Source organism: Oncorhynchus mykiss, chromosome 1 (genome assembly GCF_013265735.2).
Source record: "Oncorhynchus mykiss isolate Arlee chromosome 1, USDA_OmykA_1.1, whole genome shotgun sequence".
Taxonomy (NCBI): Eukaryota; Metazoa; Chordata; class Actinopteri; order Salmoniformes; family Salmonidae; genus Oncorhynchus; species Oncorhynchus mykiss.
In genome coordinates this window covers 76,604,130-76,624,894 of record NC_048565.1, presented here as the reverse complement: position 1 = coordinate 76,624,894, position 20,765 = coordinate 76,604,130, and the positions used below count along the sequence as shown (strand labels likewise).

Sequence of the window (20,765 nt, the reverse complement as noted above, 5' to 3'; positions counted from 1 at the left end):
TAGACAACCATTTTCAGGTCTTGCCATAGATTTTCAAGTAGATTTAAGTCAAAACTGTAACTAGGTCAATAACAGGACAAAACCTTCCTTTGCTTAGCTCTATTCTGTTTCTTTGTATCATAAAAAACTCCATAGTCCTTGCCGATGAGCATACCCATAACATGATGCAGCCACCAACATGCTTGAAAATATAAAGAGTGGTACTCAGTGATGTGTTATGTTGGACTTGCCCCAAACATAACACTTTTGTTTTCTGGACATAAAGTACATTTTTTTGCCACAATTCTGTAACTGTTTTAAAGTTACCATTGGCCTCATGGTGAAATCCCTGAGCGGTTTCCTTCCTCTCCGGCAACTTAGTTAGGAAGGATGCCTGTATATTTTTGGTGACTGGGTGTATTGATACACAATCCAAACGGTAATGACTTCACCCTGCTCAAAAGGATATTAAATGTTCATCCATCTACCAATAGGTGCCCTTCTTTGCAGTTGAATCTGTGCTTGAAATTCACTGCTCGAATGAGGGGCCTTACAGATAATTGTATGTGTTTGGTACAGAGCTGAGGTAGTCATTCAAAAATGTTGTTGCACACAGACTGAGTCCATGGAACTTATTATGTGACTTGTTAAGCACATTTTCACTCCTGAACTTATTTAGGCTTGCCTTAAGAAAGGGGTTGAATACTTATTGACTCAAGACATTTCAGCTTTTCATTTGTAATTAATGTGTAAAAATGTTGAAAAACATAATTAGACTTCTACATTAGTGTGTATAGGCCAGTGACACAAAATCTAAATGTAATCAATATAACATTTGGGCTGTGACAACAAAATGTGGAAAAAGTCCAGGGGTGTGAATACTTTCTGAAGGCACCGTGTCATCCTATATGATGATGTTATCATGACACATCAGATATCCCTCATCCCTTCAGCAGAGCTGGTCTTCATATTGTTTACGGAAACAGTCACCGACAGGAAAGAATTCCCAGCATCGCTCCTGGTACATTTTCCATACGTAGGATTCCTGTCAAGGACAAGTCAACAGTGTCAAGGGCAACATGAATTCATATATTAGGCTACATCATGATCTTTCATGTAACTTTATGCACAGAATAGGTGGATATCAGCAGTATTACCTGGCCCGTGTGTTCTGTTTCATCTTTGTTAATGAGGTACATCACAAAGAATCTGTCAGGAGAGAACAGGTTGAGAGACACATTGAGAAACTCCTACCAACATGTGACTGTTACAGGCAGTAGAACATGGTCGATTTGGAAACAGGGTTGAGGCTTTCACAACAAAGAAATGGAATCTCATTCTACTCTATTGAAAATGTACGCTATACGTAGCAAAACACATGTTGAAAGTTACAGTACACATTAACAGTAAGTGTAACGGCGTCAGATCGTACCGGATAAACTCACCCCACAGCTTGAAATGGCGCCAATGAATGTAATCCTTTTTAGTTGGCAACTAGTTAGTAGGTTCTAAAGCAGCACAGTCACGTGTTGGTGAGGCAGAAGGCTTGAGCTAGTGGTGTGCGGGTCAGCTGTTTGTTCACCTGCAACCGCTAATAACCCATCCGCCCGACTTTATGTGATAAAGTGAAACTCCGAGGCCCGCAACCAACCCTAACCCACTAATATACAAAAATGCCTTGTAGGCTTCAGTCAGAGACAGCGGGGGAAAAATTGACAGGGGGTGCAGGATTTTTTTTGTCTGATTTAGTTCATGTTTATACATTGGTAGGGTATTTGTCTATAATTAGATACATGCAGCTTCCTTTCTGTCATTATATGTTGTCCTAGAACACTAAATAAACTGTTGCTCACCAGAATAATGTCAGAAATGATAGAATGAATGCTTAAATCTAGTTGCAACGGTAAAGTTCTCTGTCATCTCTGCTTTTTTTGAGGAGCTTAGGGACCGTGGAGAAAATGCAATAACTTTTCTTTACAAAATTCCCAAATGACATCAGTTTGACCGAATGTAACGAAATAAAAAGCTAGGAAAACCTAACATGTTTCTGATAAGGTTTCAGTTTGGCTTGGATGCATATTTTATGGAGTTGAAATATTAACAGTTTTTATGATGCTTATAAAGCACCTCTACACTCTTTTTCTTTCCACGTTGTTACGTTATAGCCTTATTCTAAAATAGAATAAATGTAAAAAATCCCTAGCATTCATGAAGTGTTTAGAGTGATTAGAGGGACTGCCAGGCCATTAGTGAGGGCCGTTAGCAAGTTGGGTAGGCTACCCATCAGCGCCATTAATTTGCACAGTTTTAGATGTGATTACCGTGACCAACAATAACAGGGAATTTGACTGCCATCATGACTGCCATTGTGGCGGGAATATTGTCACGTCGAGAGCTCTAAGTCAGTGTCCAGATTTCAGTTTCCATTTAACCCATTTGAAGAGTAGGCTACAATTCCCTTGACGTGCCATAAGCCTATTTGAAATCTCTGTCTTGTGACTGTTGAATTTGTATAGCGCCTCACAATCATCACACAACATACCCGCTATCATCCTCTTTTACCACTTCAAAATCTTTCCCAAACATTACTTTTCTGTCCCTCCCTTCTCTTTATTTACAACTTTCCATTTCACAGCTTTTCTCCTATTGAATGAAACTCCGACATTGTCCTTTTTGCCCCTGTGGATTGACGTTAACTTTACGAGTCAACCCGCGCATTACTAGCATGAGCACAAGTACTGGCAAGGATATTGTGAGCAAGGAAGCAATACTGCTAAGCACAGAGATGACTGTTACATAACCACATGCAATGTTAGCTGGCCTTAGTAAACTACTGTGGACGTATTGTCTAATTTTGAATGGGGAGGCCGGTATAATTGACTCGCCAATTATAACGATGTCAGTGATTTCCAACTCATAATAAAATAATAAGTCTCAGCTTACATGATTAGAGATGCATATCAACCAATAGTGCTAAAATAAAACACCCAAAATAATGAAATGGGTCATTAATATTGACATTAGTAATAAACTGTTGAAGAGAGCTAAGAGTGGCCATTTAAGCATTGAGCACCACATTTAATGTAATAGTATATATTGACATCTATATACAGTGGGGCAAAAAAGTATTTAGTCAGCCATACAAGACCACTGAAAATCTCCCTCGATCTGGGTCTCCACGCAAGATCTCACCCCGTGGGGTCAAAATGATCACAAGCAAAAATCCCAGAACCACACGGGGGGACCTAGTGAATGACCTGCAGAGAGCTGGGACCAAAGTAACAAAGCCTAGCATCAGTAACACACTACGCCGCCAGGGACTCAAATCCTGCAGCAGACGTGTCCTCCTGCTTAAGCCAGTACATGTCCAGGCCCGTCTGAAGTTTGCTAGAGAGCATTTGGATGATCCAGAAGAAGATTGGGAGAATGTCATATGGTCAGATGAAACCAAAATATAACTTTTTGGTAAAAACTCAACTCGTCGTGTTTGGAGGACAAAGAATGCTGAGTTGCATCCAAAGAACACCATACCTACTGTGAAGCATGGGGGTGGAAACATCTGCAAAGGGACCAGGATGACTGATCCGTGTAAAGGAAAGAATGAATGGGCCATGTATCGTGAGATTTTGAGTGAAAACCTCCTTCCATCAGCAAGGGCATTGAAGATGAAACGTGGCTGGGTCATTCAGCATGACAATGATCCCAAACACACCGCCGGGGCAATGAAAGAGTGGCTTCGTAAGAAGCATTTCAAGGTCCTGGAGTGGCCTAGCCAGTCTCCAGATCTCAACCCCATAGAAAATCTTTGGAGGGAGTTGAAAGTCTGTGTTGCCCAGCAACAGCCCCAAAACATCACTGCTCTAGAGGAGATCTGCATGGAGGAATGGGCCAAAATACCAGCAACAGTGTGTGAAAACCTTGTGAAGACTTACAGAAACGTATTGAGATACACTTTTGTTATTGACCAAATACTTATTTTCCACCATAATTTGCAAATAAATTCATTAAAAATCCTACAATGTGATTTTCTGGATTTTTTGTTCTCATTTTGTCTGTCATAGTTGAAGTGTACCTATGATGAAAATTACAGGCCTCTCTCATCTTTTTCAGTGGGAGAACTTGCACAATTGGTGGCTGACTAAATACTTTTTTGCCCCACTGTACATTTCCTGTTGGACAAGTGAAGCTCCACATGAATTGAGATGCAATCAAATGTGGACATGATAATGATTCCTTCAATCATTGACTAATCAGAGCAGATCTTTTAAACGGCTATACCTAATCATGTACATATTACTGCCTACAAAACTACATTACACCTGTAAAAATATCTGATGGAAGTACATGACAAGCAATTACCTAATTTCACACAAAAGTTTTAAAAAAAATACTAGAAGAAAATATTCTGCTTAACAAGTTGTGTAAGGAAGAGGTATGATATGTCAGCAATCATCATATGACAGGCATGTCATTCCTGTGATTGTGGAATGGCAGTGTTGCAAGCATGTTAGTCCAAAGCCTAGACGTCAGGCACATGACGCTACAGATGGCAGGTTTATTTAAGTAAAGTGTTACATATCCGTGAAACTAGACCGCAGGTATCAACTCACAGATAGTTGGCCAGGTTGTGTTCCTGCAGAGTGTGTGTTTCGAATCCATGGGGCACATTGTCCAAGTAGTCATTCCCGATTCCACAGATGAAACACTTGGTCTTACAGGGAATAAAGAGAGAGGTATCTCACATTTACATAACACATTTATAGCACATGCATATTGTTCCATGTGAATAACATAAAGAGACAAGCAACAAGACAAGTACTTATTGTGTTAAAGATAGTGAATGCATTCCCCTAATTCTAACTCTGTTTTAGTTGTTTTCATGCGTACTGTATACTAGAAGTAATTTGTAATATTGTAAAAGGTCATTCATTGTAGACTGGGTAATCATTAGGGCTGTTAATCAGTTAACTCGAGTTAACGTTTTTGTAATTTTAGTGCACAATTTTTTGAAATAATTGAAAATACACTGAAAACATCCAAAATACATAATCTGCAGTGCCTTTGGGAAATATTCAGAGTATTTTTCCACATTTTGTTACATTGCAGCCTTATTCTAAAATGGATTAAATACAAAAAAAATCTGAATTAAATCAACATACAACACCCAGTAACGACAAAGCAAAAACAGGTTTTTAGAAATGTTTGCAAATGTATTAAAAATACATAACAGAAATACCTTATATGCATAAGTATTCAGACCCTTTGCTATGAGACTCAAAATTGAGCTCAGGCGCATCCTGTTTCAATTAATCATCCTTGAGATGTTTATACAACTGGATTGGAGTCCACCTGTGGTAAATTCAATTGATTGGACATGATTTGGAAAAGCACACCCCTGTCTATATAAGGTTCCACAGTTGAAAGTGCATGTCAGAGCAAAAACCAAGCCATGAAGTCAAAGGAATTGTCCGTAGAGCTCCGAGACAGGATTGTGTCGATGCACCAATCTGGGGATGGGTACAAAAAATGTCTGCAGCATTGAAGGTCCCCAAGAACAGAGTGGCCTCCATCATTCTTAAGTTGAAGAAGTTTAGAACCACCAAGACTCTTCCTAGAGCTGGCCACCCGGCCAAACTGAGCAATCAGGGAAGAAGGGCGTTGGCCAAGAACCCGCCGAGTTCCACTGTGGAGACGGGAGAACCTTCCAGAAGAATCCGCCCCATTTTTAAAATGTTGTCTAAAATGACATACCCAAATCTAACTGCCTGTAGCTAAGGCCCTGAAGCAAGGATATGCATTTTCTTGGTACCATTTCTGGCAGTCTCTGGGGGTGCCACAGAGTTCAATTCTCGGGCCGACTCTTTTCTCTGTATATATCAATGATGTTGCTCTTGCTGCGGGCGATTCCCTGATCCACCTCTACGCAGACGACAGCATTCTGTATACTTCCGGCCCATCCTTGGACACTGTGCTATCTAACCTCCAAACGAGCTTCAATGCCATACAACACTCCTTCCGTGGCCTCCAACTGCTCTTAAACGCTAGTAAAACCAAATGCATGCTTTTCAACCGTTCGCTGCCTGCACCCGCATGCCCGACTAGCATCACCACCCTGGATGGTTCCGACCTAGAATATGTGGACATCTATAAGTACCTAGGTGTCTGGCTAGACTGTAAACTACCGGCCAAACTGAGCAATCGTGTGAGAAGGGCCTTGGTCAGGGAGGTATCACTCTGACAGAGCTCTAGAAATCCTCTGTGAAAATGGGAGAACCCTCGAGAAAGACAACCATCACTGCAGCACTCCACCAATCAGGCCTTTATGGTAGAGTGGCCAGACAGAAGCCACTCCTCAGTAAAAGGCACATGACAGCCTGTTTTGAGTTTGCCAAAAGTCACCTAAAGACTCTCTGTTCTAATGAAACCAAGATTGAACTCTTTGGCCTGAATGCCATGAGTTGTGTCTGGAGGAAAACTGGCACCATCCCTACGATGAAGCATGGTGGTGGCACCATCATGCTGTGGGGATGTTTTTCAGCGGCAAGGACTGGGAGACTAGTCAGGATCGAGGGAGATGAAAGGAGCAAAGTATAGAGAGATCCTTGATGAAAACCTGCTCCAGAGTGTTCAGGACCTCAGACTGGGGGGGAAGGTTCACCTTCCAACAGGACAACAACCCTAAGCACACAGCCAAGACAACGCAGGAGTGGCTTTGGAACAAGTCTCAATGTCCTTGAGTGGCCCAGCCAGAGCCCGGACTTGAACCCGTTCGAACATCTCTGGAGAGATCTGAAAATAGCTGTGCAGCGACACTGTACATGCAACTTGACAAAGCTTTAGAGGATCTGCAGAGAAGTATGGGAGAAACTCCCCAAATATAGCTGTGCCAAGCTTGTAGCATCATACCCAAGAAGACTCGATGCTGTAATTGCTGCCAAAGGTGCTTCAATAAAATACTGAGTCAAGGGTCTGAATACAAAAATGTATAAAAAACTGTTTTTGCTTTATCATTATGGGGTATTGTTTGTAGATTGATGAGGGGAAAAAATGATTTAACCAGTTATGCATTAGGGGGCGCTATTAAAATTTTTGGATGAAAAACGTTCCCGTTTTAAACAAGATATTTTGTCACGAAAAGATGCTCGACTATGCATATAATTGACAGCTTTGGAAAGAAAACACTCTGACGTTTCCAAATCTGCAAAGATATTATCTGTGAGTGCCACAGAACTGATGCTACAGGCGAAACCAAGATGAAATTTCAAACAGGAAATGCCCCAGATTTTGAATGCGCTTTGTTCCAATGTCTCCTTATATGGCTGTGAATGCGCAAGGAATGAGCCTACACTTTCTGTCGTTTCCCCAAGGTGTCTGCAGCATTGTGACGTATTTGTAGGCATATCATTGGAAGATTGACCATAAGAGACTACATTTACCAGGTGTCCGCTTGGTGTCCCCCGTCGAAATTATTGCGTAATCTCCAGCTGCATGCGTTTTTCCATGTGGTTCAGAGGAGAAACCAAACTTCCACGAATGATATATCATCGAATAGATATGTGAAAAACACCTTGAGGATTGATTCTAAACAACGTTTGCCATGTTTCTGCCGATATTATGGAGTTAATTTGGAAAAAAGTTTGGCGTTATAATGACTGAATTTTCAGGTTTTTTTCTTAGCCAAACTTGATGAACAAAACGGAGCGATTTCTCATACACAAATAATATTTTTGGAAAAACTGAACATTTGCTATCTAACTGAGAGTCTCCTCATTGAAAACATCTGAAGTTCTTCAAAGGTAATTGATTTTATTTGAATGCTTTTCTTGTTTTTGTGAAAATGTTGCCTGCTGAATGCTAGGCTTAATGCTATGCTAGCTATATATACTCTTACACAAATGCTTGTTTAGCTATGGTTGAAAAGCATATTTTGAAAATCTGAGATGACATTGTTGTTAACAAAAGGCTAAGCTTGAGAACCAATATATTTATTTCATTTTCATTTGCGATTTTCATGAATAGTTAACGTTGCGTTATGCTAATGAGCTTGAGGCTATAATTACGATCCCGGATTCGGGATTGCTCGTCGCTAGAGGTTAATCAATTTTAGTACAAGGCTCTAACGTACCAAAATGTGGAAAAAGTCAAGGGGTCTGAATACTTTCTGAAGGCACTGTTTCTACCTAAAATCTACAATGCGATGTAAAAACAAATTGACATTGAGGTTAAAGTGTGCTTCTCAACAACGCGATTAATCACAGCACATCTGACAATTAACATTTTACGAGACACACTTATCCAGAGCAACGTAGTAGTGAGTGGATACAGTTTCATATTTTTTTGGTTTGTACTGGTCCCCCATGGGAATCGAACCCACAACTATGGTGTTGCAAGTGCCATGCTGTACCGTCTGAGCCACACGGGACTTGACTACATTTATTTTCTTCATTTGACAGCCCTAGTAATCATATTATGAAATTAACACATTTGCATTTCACAAGATCAAGTCATTATGCAGCAAATAAACTCTCCGACTTTCAGAACACATTATTCCTTAAAGTGGTGTGTGCACGTGCACATGCATCTGAGTGTTGTCTCTAAAAGGTTCCCATCTCTTTCAATTTCAAGACGTATAGGGATGAAAATATGTATTTTCTGATAAACCACAGCCCAGGTTATCTGCATATGCAATTTACAACTTTTTTTCAAAACATGGTCTAATTATCTCCATCTCATTAGAGATAAGTGTATCCTCATTAAGACTACTGATTGAATAACATGCTCTGACAACACTCTCTGAATCCGCTTAAAACATGAGCCACAGTCTCATCAATTTACACACTGATTAGAGTTGACCTCAAGATAACATATGGCAAAACCAATATTGTTACCGCACTCAAAAGTGCACTAGGGTAGGGTAAGGATAACTTCCTTTGATAAGTCACTTTTACAGATAATGTTTTAGGAAATGTTTGAAAGAGAGAATTACAGGTGCGGTAGGTTCTTCAAATAATTACATAGGTGTGTGTGAATGTTTTAAAGAAAGCACGTAACTTATCTCACCTCCATGTCCTCTTTCACCTGCTCCTGCTGGTCACGGAGCTCCCCAAAAGCATCAATTATCAAACCTACAGGAAACAGACTTGAGTGTTGGTGTCACAAGTATTTGTGCATGATTAACTGACAGGTTACAGGAGAACTTTAAGACACTGGAGGGATAAACAGATACATTAGCATTGCTCTATTCTCAATAACATATGAAATATTCATAAAGACTGACAAATCTATCTGACCCACTGGTGAATAACGGAGAAGAATGTGTGTGTGTGTAGCGTCTACATTCTTTCTCACCCTGAATGATGGCCAGGAGGATGACGATGACGAAGAAGAAGAAGGTGATATCAAAGATGATCCTGACCACCTCAAACTCGTCCCCGGCCGGGTCCTCAATCTCATCACCGATTCCACCCCCCGCTCTCACTCCCACATACATGTGGAACATATAGCACTGGAGAACAAGGAGGAGTAGCCAATTGACTTTGCTACTTAACATTGCTGGTGTAGTCCATGGGGCATTCACAGCTCTTATTGTGAACGAGTTGAGCAGTCTTATTCTTTAACTAAACATGTCGTTTACCCATTCCATGGCACATGGTTTATGAATTGATACGCAAAACAATGCTGGATTCAAAACTTCGAATTTTTCCATTTAAATTACTATTACTAAATTATTGCAACCAATAGAATGTTATACACTGCTCAAAAAAATAAAGGGAACACTTTAAACAACACAATGTAACTCCAAGTCAATCACACTTCTGTGAAATCAAACTGTCCACTTAGGAAGCAACACTGATTGACAACAAATGTCACATGCTGTTGTGCAAATGGAATAGACAACAGGTGGAAATTATAGGCATTTAGCAAGACACCCCCAATAAAGGAACGGTTCTGCAGGTGGTGACCAGGCCACTTCTCAGTTCCTATGCTTCCTGGCTGATGTTTTGGTCACTTTTGAATGCTGGCGGTGCTTTCACTCTAGTGGTAGCATGAGATGGAGTCTACAACCCACACAAGTGGCTCAGGTAGTGCAGATCATCCAGGATGACACATCAATGCGAGCTGTGGCAAGAAGGTTTGCTGTGTCTGTCAGCGTAGTGTCCAGAGCATGGAGGTGCTACCAGGAGACAGGCCAGTACATCAGGAGACGTGGAGGAGGCCGTAGGAGGGCAACAACCCAGCAGCAGGACCGCTACCTCCGCCTTTGTGCAAGGAGGAGCAGGAGGAGCACTGCCAGAGCCCTGCAAAATGACCTCCAGCAAGCCACAAATGTGCACGTGTCTGCTCAAACGGTCAGAGAAAGACTCCATGAGGGTGGTATGAGGGCCCGACGTCCACAGGTGGGGGTTGTGCTTACAGCCCAACACCGTGCAGGATGTTTGGCATTTGCCAGAGAACACCAAGATTGGCAAATTCGCCACTGGCGCCCTGTGCTCTTCACAGATGAAAGCAGGTTCACACTGAGCACGTGAGAGACGTGATAGAGTCTGGAGACGCCGTGGAGAACGTTCTGCTGCCTGCAACATCCTCCAGCATGACTGGTTTGGCGGTGGGTCCGTCATGGTGTAGGGTGGCATTTCTTTGGGGGGCTGCACAGCCCTCCATGTGCTCGCCAGAGGTAGCCTGACTGCCATTAGGTACCGAGATGAGATCCTCAGACCCCTTGTGAGACCATATGCTGGTGCGGTTGGCCCTGGGTTCCTCCTAATGCAAGACAATGCAAGACCTCATGTGGCTGGAGTGTGTCAGCAGTTCCTGCAAGAGGAAGGCATTGATAATATGGACTGGCCCGCCCATTCCCCAGACCTGAATCCAATTGAGCACATCTGGGACATCATGTCTCGCTCCATCCACCAACGCCACGTTGCACCACAGACTGTCCAGGAGTTGGCGGATGCTTTAGTCCAGGTCTGGGAGGAGATCCCTCGGGAGACCATCCACCACCTAATCAGGAGCATGCCCAGGCGTTGTAGGGAGGTCATACAGGCACGTGGAGGCCACACACACTACTGAGCCTCATTTTGACTTGTTTTAAGGACATTACATCAAAGTTGGATCAGCCTGTAGTGTGGTTTTCCACTTTAATTTTGAGTGTGACTCCAAATCCAGACTTCCATGGGTTGATAAATTTGATTTCCATTGATAATTTTTGTGTGATTTTGTTGTCAGCACATTCAACTATGTAAAGAAAAAAGTATTTAATAAGAATATTTCATTCATTCAGATCTAGGAAGTGTTATTTTAGTGTTCCCTTAATTTTTTTGAGCAGTGTATATACGTGCCATACTTACATTACTGGTGAACCTTCAAGTCTGGTGTATTGTACTGTAATGCAATGCATTTCTAAAGCATAACAAGTCTGTCTGTCCAGAGTGAGTGACAGTGAAATCCATATTGGAATAAAACAGACAAGACCATATTAAAGTGGAGAATTCATTCCCAGTGAGACAAAGAGCCCAGCTCAGGCTGGAGAGGGTTATCTTAATCCAAGTGTCCATCAATCTAGGGTGGATATAGAGGGGCATTAAGGCAAAGGCTATGTTCACCTCAACTATGGGCATCACTGTCAGAAATCCTTCTCTTTGGCTTCTCAGACTCCGTGGCTAGTTTAGACTATGTGTCAGTGTGTCTGCATGCATGTGCTACTACATGTGCTGAACTCACAGTGAGCATGTCGTCACATTTCATGTCCAGAGCTACTCCATCTTCACTCTTGTTGTAGAACTTGCGGAAGAAGTTGAAGGCCACCACGGTGTAGAGATACACCACCACTGCCAGCAGCCCCAAAGTCAGGACCAACTGACAAACATATACAGCATTATGAAAATGTAATATTCTCTAAACCCCCCCCCCCCCCACCCCACACGGCAACAGGGTTTTATAGTTGCCTATACTGTACCTGTTTTCCATTGTGGGTAACAGAGGTCAGGATGGTTCTAAGGGTCTTAAAGCCCATGGCAATATCCAACAGGTGAGCAGCGAAGAAGAAGTTATTATAGTGGCCCAGGACAGACATGGTCATATACCATGCCAGGTACAGGAAGGACTGTGTACACACACGAGATAAGACAGGAAGACAGCTTGGGTACATCACAGACACTATAGCAGCTATCATCATATGGTCTACATTATTATCTATGGAAAACAATGACTATAAAACACATATGTAAGGATGAGTCATCATCATATATACAACACAGTAGGACGATAAAGTAAATGTCTGCTTTACTTACGTTGTCAGTGAACACTACTCCTAGTTTCCACACCTGATACTTGACATCAATGGAGTTTAATCTGAAACATACATATCTAGTCAGTCTTCTTAGGCATGGATACATCCCTGTCTGGTCTCTTAATTTAAGGGGACACCCTCAATACAAATAAGAGGTAACTGTAGAGTTCAAAAAGTACTTACTCTCAAAACCATGAAAAGGAATAACCCAAGGAGGCCGAAATGCAAAAATAATATCACTGATTTAATTCATGCTCAAAATACTACAAAAAGTGAGAGTGCAAGGTGCTATATAAAATTCAAAAGGAACGGAGCATATCGGCCTCCTTATTCCTTTTCATGGTTTTGAGAGTGAGTACTTTATTATATCTACACATATTTTCTCTCCCACGCACCGGCCGCCTTTCATTCCAGCCTGAGCACAAACCCTCATACTAGCTTTCTTCATGCGGGTAACTGCCATAATAAAAGGAACACTTGAGTAAATGAGGGATACAAAGTATATTGAAAGCAGGTGCTTCCACACGTGTTGTTCCTGAGTTAATTAAGCAATTCAAATATTTATATAGCCCTTCTTACATCAGGTGATATATCAAAGTGCTGTACAGAAACCCAGCCTAAAACCCCAAACAGCAAGCAATGCAGGTGTAGAAGCACGGTGGCTAGGAAAAACTCCCTAGAAAGGCCAGAACCTAGGAAGCAATTAACATCCCATCATGCTTAGGGTCATGTATAAAAATACCCAGTTGCCCATTATTTTGGCTACCATGGCTAGAAGAGATCTGAGGGGTCTCAAAGGAGCATAGGGGGTTTAAAGGGTGTGTGTATGTATGTCTCAGTCACCAGATCGCAACCCAATTTAATACTTTTGGGAGATTCTGGAGTGTCGCGTGAGACGGTGTTCTTCATCAACAAAACACCAAATTATGGAATTTCTCGTGAAATAATGGTGTCGCATGCCTCCAATAGAGTTCCAGACACTTGTAGAATCTATGCCAAGGTGCATTGAAGCTGTTCTGGCGGCTCATTTATGTTGGTGTTTCTTTTATTTAGGCAGTTACCTGTATATTGTACTTAACTCCTTACATAGAACTCCTTGAGTTTGAATAACCACATATTACTCAGATATGTAACCAAAAGGACTCACACGTCCTGTTTTATAATTTGTCATTACCATTTACAAAACACATTGGATTATTGCAATACAACCTGATTCAAACTGCACATTACTGCCACCTTCTGTCACCTTCTGACACTTCAGAATGTAAAGTACTACATTTTCTGTTTTATTCTCATTTCTTCAAGTAAGTAATACACACAGACACACCCACGCCTGACATCAGTGCTGTCGCTTTAGCCGATAATGCTCAAAGTGCTGCTGAATACAAGGTCATGTTTTCTTTGTAAAGTGTCCGTCGTTGAAGTCATGAGGTGGATAACAATAGCCAAACATCCTTAAAGCGTATCTAGAATAACAATTACATATTCTATTTAGTTTAGAGACAAACATTTGTGGGGATTCTATAGATGGGTTGGCTGGCAATGTCACGAAAATGATGGGTGCGCATTGTTGAGGCAGAAGTCCGTGTAGTGTTATGATTCTGAACGGTCAGATAGCTAGCAACAACGACAAGAAGTTGCCATGTGGGGAATCATAGGTGGCTCGTTTCAGATAGTTTTATGTTCTTATTGATACCATGTCTTGTTTGGAGACATTTTGACTCATATCACATCTATGCTAATATGGCAAAAATTTGCTAGCTAGCTAACCAACAACTGAAACAATGTATCTGAGAGACAAGTGCTCATTGTGCAAATGTATGTTTTCAATAAACATTGGAGACGAAATATAGTTTACATGTTGTCAACTATCTAAGCCAACCCGGTCTGTTTTGCCCCACAATTATGCACGCGTCGGTTTTGATGCTAAACAACCAACACGTCTATCTATTCCTGGCTAGTGAAGGGTGTGGCTACAGCCGACTTAGTTCAGCGATGTAAGTTAGTGACTGATAGACCTAGACTCTAGCCTCACACAGAAGGTATGTACAGTACAGAACAGTATAGTACAGTAAACAGTACATGGATTTAAGGGATCACACATATCCACTCACAGAGCAGTCCAGGCTCCCTCTCTCCTGGGCCTTCTCCTCTCTTGTCCCTCAGAGCTGAAGTCGAGAGCAGCCTTATCCAGCCCCAGCAGCTCACTGATGCGGTCACAACCATAAAACTTCCCATACTTGTCCATCACCTGAAGAGAAAGGTGGGTGATTGACTTTAACGACAATGCTATGGAGAGAGTATAATTGCTTAAGCCATTACATGGTTCATAGATCTCCAGTCTCTTTTTATTACACTAGACTGTGCTGTGATATATGTGTAGACGCTGACGCAACTATACAAAGAGAATCATGTGAGGTGAATAGGGCTACAGTACCTACCTTCCTTTTCACAAATTTATCCCAGTAATTACTGGGAAATGATCTGAAACAAAAAACATAATCGAGAATCATAAAACACAACTTATTGTTTTGTAGAATAAATCAAAGAGTTCTACAGTAAAAGTTGTAATGGTCTATGAGAGTCTATGAGAGAGATCTGCGCATGCACAGTGATGCACTGACAAACTGGTTCTGTATGTCATTCCAGAATTCAGCCTGCCCCTCACTGAACTACACGGAACTGTAGATCAGATGAATGTAGGACTTTAGAGTGTTGTAGTTAAACCATGTCTTGTTAGCCGATAGACAGGGTTTATTAAGCAGCTATAAAGGCCCTATGAGAGGACTGACTGTGTGGTGATGACAAGCCTGTCCCATTGGCCTTTGATGTCCTCATCAGGTGGCTGCTCAGTGACATAGAGGCCGTCAAACTCCATCTTCCTCGACACGTCTTTCTCCCGCTTAAAAATAACCAGCGGGACCTACAGTAGCAGCCAATCACAAACAACAAAGTGATACAGTAAGTAGAAAAAACACTATTACTTTAAAGCTCACATTTAAAATGCACTACATTTTCTCCTTACACTCTTAGAAAATATATGCTATCTAGAACCTTAAAGGGTACCTCGGCTGACCCCACAGGAGAACCCTTTTTTTCTACCTGGAACCAAAACGTTCCCCATAGGAAAACCCTTTTGGATTCCAGGTCGAATCCTCTGTAGAAAAGGTTCTACACGGAACCCAAAAGGGGTCTACCTGCAACCAAAAAGTGTTCTCTTATGGGGACAGCCAAAAAAAACCTTTGGAACCCTTTTTTTCTAAGAGTGTAGTTGGTGCTGGAAAACCAAAGATGTGTAACCCTCATCTAATTACTAGCTACTATAAACTAAAGACAGAATATGATGTAATGTAGATTGATGCAACACTCATTGGTATGCACTGTCACAGAGGACTGATTGGCTGTCTGTTCCCTGTGAGCTGTTGTACCTTCAAGCAGTAGTAGCCAATGATACAGCAGAAAGAGATGAGGGTGTGAGCGATGGACAGGAAGCGGAGAGAGGGCTCCATGTAACCAGTGCTCTCCTCCAGGACAAACTGCATACTGCCTGAGGTGTTGTCATTGACCAAGGGGCCTTCTTCATCCAGGTCCCCTGAGCTGTCGTATAGCACTGCCACCTTCTCCTCTTCCTCACTTACAGAAGATGATGACACCTGGGACACAGTAGCAATGAGACAGTTAAGGACAGTGAGACAGTCATTCAATTTCACAGACCAGCCGAAAATGTCCATTTAAATATTTGCACTGGCAGTCACACAGTAACTCACCTTGTAGAAAAGGAGAATGAAGTTGATAGAGAAAGCAACAAACAAAGCCAGCATCCGCATGTTGTAGAAATTCCTCGCAAAGTAATTCTGAGAAATGAGATATGGTCAAATTCAGAGGAGGGAGAAAATACTTGTGTGTGTCTGTTTGTGTGTGTATCTGTGTCTGTGTCTGTGTGTGTGTGTATATATCTGTGTGATAGAGAGTTTCTAACCAACAGTCTCTTCTGGTGAGTGGTTATCATTTCCCAGAAGGCTGATTCCTTAGGCTCTGTCTCCTCAGGTTTGCTGGAGCATATCCTAACTCTCCGTTTAGCCTTCGCCTCCTTCTTCTCAGAATCTTCCCTTCTGCAAAGTCAGTTTTAAACTTCAGCTCAAAGTCAACCTAAACTGTTTTATATTTATTTGTTTCCATCCTGTGATGGAAACAAATGACGCTAACACAACAAAATATTAAATAATTTTCTTAGTTTCAATTTGCCTGAAGTTATTCTGAGGCTGGATTACAGTCAGAATGTAATCAGGTCTTTAAAGGTGAATTTGAAAAATACTCACTCTGCTTTCTCCAACTCAGACTCTTTGTCTTCTCCTTCTTTACTATCTCCTTCTCTGGCACCTTCAACCTGAAGCCATTAATAGGATATGCATTGAACATGACCCAAGAGTACATTACTAACCTCGATCACACAATAGTGTTTGGACAAACTGTCAACAGGTTTCAACCTAAACTGAGCAAAATGTGGAAGGGAAATATTTTATGGAATAAATACAGCATGGTTCTCCGGCACCAACAAACCAAGCATGCCATATCTAGCTCACGAAGGACAAGTCACAAAAATCTGCAATAATACCTGTTGTTTCCCATTGGGCTCAGCAGGGGATTGTTGGCCAGTGGTTGTGTTGAACAGGTCAGTCAGACTGGCTGTTAAGTCATGAGTCATTAGTCTGTATTGACCTCCTTCTCTCCTCACTCGCAGACCGAAAATGTCTGACAGGACATTGGTGTCACTGGAGGAAACTGTTGACTGGCCTATCCCCCTCAGCTCGTCCCGGGAGGACCTTGTGCTGTATCTCCTCTCCCTGTAACCCCCTGACCCCCCTGTAACCTCATCGAGTGTGGGGTCAAGGATGCCTCCAAAAAGGTCGAACACCCTTATCTTCTTGGCCCCCTCTATGAGTCCTCCACTTACAAAAACAATATACAGTACATATAAGAAGAAGCGAACCACAGAACAGACAAAGTGGACCAGACCCATGATCATGGCCTGGAAGAAGGAAGCAAATACCATGACTAAATCTCTCAGAGTTGTCTTCTTAATATGCTTCTTCAGGTCTTTCACAGAGAGCATAGACATCAGCATTATCAAGCCATAGGGTAGAGCGAAGACGATGAGCCAAATTGTAGACATGGAGAAAAATCTCATTTTGGATCTTTCCAACTCCTCCTCGTCATTCTTCCCCCTGTCTTTTTCTTCCTCTTCTTCAGCCTCTTTGCCTGCGGCCCTCTCCCCAGTGTCTGTCCCTGATATCTGGGCAGCCAGCTGCATCTCAAAGATGGTGTCTTCGCAGAAGTTGACAAACATCTCCATCTTCTCTTTCCCGTCGCCCTCATTGACCACGTCAAATATGAACTGTCTCTTGGACTCTTTGACCTGAGGCTTCTCCCACTGCGTGCGGCTGGACTCGCTGATCTCAAAGTAGACCCTCTCGATGCGCTTGCCACTGCCAAGGATCTCAATACGGCCCAGGTAGGGCTGGAAGTAGCTCAGAACACACTCTGCAAGCTGCAGAAAGGTACCAAGACGTGAATCGTAAGGCATGTGCTCAGACAGGTTGGTTAGGAGAACAGCAATGTTGAAGCCAATGTCTTTGGCTGGCTCGTGGAAGCGATCCACGAAGGCCTCATAATCCAGGAGCTCGTTTTCATCCGTCTCCGTGCAGGAGAGGAGGAACTGGGTCTCGGATTGAGAGTAGCGCTTGTAGGCCTCCATGGCCTTCTGGAAGTCCTTTTTGGAGATGCGACCTTCGCCGTCGTGATCATACTCTTTGAATGCGTCAGAGGATGTCAGGTCTTTGAGTTTGAGGAACATGTCGAAGAACTTTAGGATCATCTCAACATTGCTAGATGATTCCACCAACATGTCCACCATCTGCTTGCCAATTGTTCCATTTACCACATTACCTAGAGAAGAAAGTGAGATGAGTTCACAAGTTTAGCTTTGTCTATTGCAATTCACAAATATATTCACCATGTAAACAACTCAACTAGTTTGAATCTTACCTTCTAACATGGACAACAACATAACAACCATGTCCTTTTGCAAATCCATCAATTCTTTCAGAAGTTCAATTTGGCTGGAATCCTATAAATTACAAAACACCAAAACAAACCATGTAACAACTAGTTTGATTAAGTGTAAAAACCTAAACAAAGAAACGGCCCATTGGGAAAAAGGGAAAGCTTGTTAAGCTCTACATGCATTCTTTACTTGACCCTGGTCCTCCACCTCTTGTGTTCTACACTACACTGACCTGAGACAGCTTCATCTGCATGTGAGCAAAGACATGGAGAAAGCCCACCACTGCATCCCATAGGCGACTGTGGGCCAGACTCTGCTGGTTACCAGTACACGGCCCCTGGAGAGGATAGTAATACAATGAGCCAATTAGCTTCCCAGCTGGGTAAACTGTCAATAGCCAGAACTGAGACAAACACACATACTGTAAGAACACAAATAACAACATTCACAACCTTTAAATACATGAAATACCATTTGAAATGGGTCACCCTCTCAGTGGAGAAAATTACACCCATCCCACTGGGCAGAGATGTCAATTCAACGTCTATTCCACATTGGTTCAACGTAATTTCCTTGAAATGACGTTGAAAACAATGTTGATTCAACAGTGTGTGCCCAGTGGGATGAATCAGCACCTTGGGCTCAACCAACCTGGATGTACTCTGTGAGAGAGTTGAAGACCTGTTTGGCCACATTGATGGCCTTGGAGAAGTTACGTTGGCCATGTTCGTCAATCACATCCTTTCCAGAGTAATACCAGTAGAAATCACTTATCGACTCCTGGAGACATATTAGTAGGAAGGAGATTCAAATCATGATAGTACCAAAATATTTAAAAGGCTTATAAATTATATTGAATCAGGTTACAGGCCAAATCAATCAAAATGTATCATACAGATAATGTCTCGTAGATCAAATTGTTAACCTGCACTCTGAGAAGGTAGTCCACAGTGGATATAATGATGTTCACAGTCGTGTTGTTTCCTGTTTGTGTTCTCAAATAATTCTGAAAATCTATGAGACAATTTGCAATCGTAATCAGTTTTTAACAGCCCAATAACACAACTCTGCCATAACACACAGAGAGAAGTGCACTGTGGTTAAAACGGTTAAGGGTGAGCACCTGAGTTGTGTCCTTCACAGAGGAGCTGTAGGAAGCGAAAAAGATCACAGGTCAACTTCTCGTCAGGCATAACCTTCTCCCCTGAGAGAGAGAGAGCGAGGGAGCGAGAGAGAGAGAAAGAAAATAGATACAGTGCCTTGCGAAAGTATTCGGCCCCCTTGAACTTTGCGACCTTTTGCCACATTTCAGGCTTCAAACATAAAGATATAAAACTGTATTTTTTTTGTGAAGAATCAACAACAAGTGGGACACAATCATGAAGTGGAACGACATTTATTGGATATTTCAAACTTTTTTAACAAATCAAAAACTGAAAAATTGGGCGTGCAGATTTGTACCTTGTCAGCTCGGGGGTTTGAACTCGCAACCTTCCGGTTACTAGTCCAACGCTCTAACCACTAGGCTACCCTGCCGCCCCATGAGTACATATCAGAGCCAAGGTTCTTTACATTCAATCTTAACTCACTTCAGCAGTCAGATCTTAGCGGTCAGTGGATTTTTCATTTCCATAATGTACCTGAGCTCTCCTCGATGACCATCCCTAATCCTTCGGCTTTCTTCTGCCTCTCAAACGCGTTCAAATCCAGCACACTGAGTCAGAAAAGACAACAAAAGACGTAAAGAGGATGAGAGCAGTCCCTGCATGTGAGTCCTGTCATGTTCACCAAGTATAGCCTCTGTGACAGATGATATTGAGGATTATGTTACCATGTACACAGGGCCAGCCCAGAGCCTTTTGTGGGTCCCACACCTTGCGGCAAAACATTTTAGTGGCCACCCAACATTTTATGCTCATTTGCTTCAGTTCTACACATTTTGCTATGGGGCGGAGAGAACATTTTGCAATTTTACAACACATTTCATGCAATTTTTTAAAAACAATCCACGGGAGAAGAGGATTTTTTTTTGCAATTCTACACATTTCGCTATGACTTATGCCATGTTAATATGATATCTCAATGAGAATGACTAACCAAATCAATGGGGGCCACCTGGAGGTCAGGGCCCCTGGGCATGTGCACTGCGTGCCCGGTCAGTTATCGGCCTTGATTACTACAAATTTAGATAGCTGACAAGACTAACAACCAATCAAACAAAAAAATTGTTAGCTGACATGGCTAATTGAGTGACTGTCATTGGCTGACATAAGAGAAAAACTTACGATATTTATACAGTATCAGTCAAATGTTTGGACACACCTACTCATTCAAGGGTTAATCTTTATTTTTACTATTTTCTATATTGTAGAATAATAGTGAAGATATCAAAACTATGAAATAACACATGGAATAATGTAGTAACCAAAAAAA

At 42.0% G+C, this 20,765-nt stretch overlaps 1 protein-coding gene across 2 annotated transcripts in view; it reads right to left on the bottom strand.

The window, feature by feature from the left end:
- Positions 1-831: 831 nt before the first annotated feature.
- The window catches only part of LOC110529657 (ryanodine receptor 2), a 92,189-nt gene continuing 72,255 nt past the window's right edge, over positions 832-20,765 (bottom strand). For both annotated transcript variants that reach the window (XM_021612105.2, XM_036985673.1), the window contains 22 exons: positions 19,973-20,046; positions 19,456-19,536; positions 19,258-19,346; positions 18,984-19,112; positions 18,565-18,669; positions 18,314-18,395; positions 16,884-18,214; positions 16,588-16,655; positions 16,248-16,380; positions 16,036-16,122; positions 15,697-15,921; positions 15,061-15,191; positions 14,710-14,752; positions 14,383-14,519; positions 12,270-12,330; positions 11,936-12,082; positions 11,701-11,835; positions 9,328-9,484; positions 9,040-9,104; positions 4,590-4,690; positions 1,137-1,188; positions 832-1,024 (listed from right to left, as the gene is read on the bottom strand). In XM_021612105.2, coding sequence (XP_021467780.2) covers positions 929-1,024; positions 1,137-1,188; positions 4,590-4,690; positions 9,040-9,104; positions 9,328-9,484; positions 11,701-11,835; positions 11,936-12,082; positions 12,270-12,330; positions 14,383-14,519; positions 14,710-14,752; positions 15,061-15,191; positions 15,697-15,921; positions 16,036-16,122; positions 16,248-16,380; positions 16,588-16,655; positions 16,884-18,214; positions 18,314-18,395; positions 18,565-18,669; positions 18,984-19,112; positions 19,258-19,346; positions 19,456-19,536; positions 19,973-20,046 — 3,529 coding nt within the window. In that variant the 3' untranslated portion in view covers positions 832-928. The remainder of the gene's footprint in view (positions 1,025-1,136; positions 1,189-4,589; positions 4,691-9,039; positions 9,105-9,327; positions 9,485-11,700; positions 11,836-11,935; positions 12,083-12,269; positions 12,331-14,382; positions 14,520-14,709; positions 14,753-15,060; positions 15,192-15,696; positions 15,922-16,035; positions 16,123-16,247; positions 16,381-16,587; positions 16,656-16,883; positions 18,215-18,313; positions 18,396-18,564; positions 18,670-18,983; positions 19,113-19,257; positions 19,347-19,455; positions 19,537-19,972; positions 20,047-20,765) is intronic.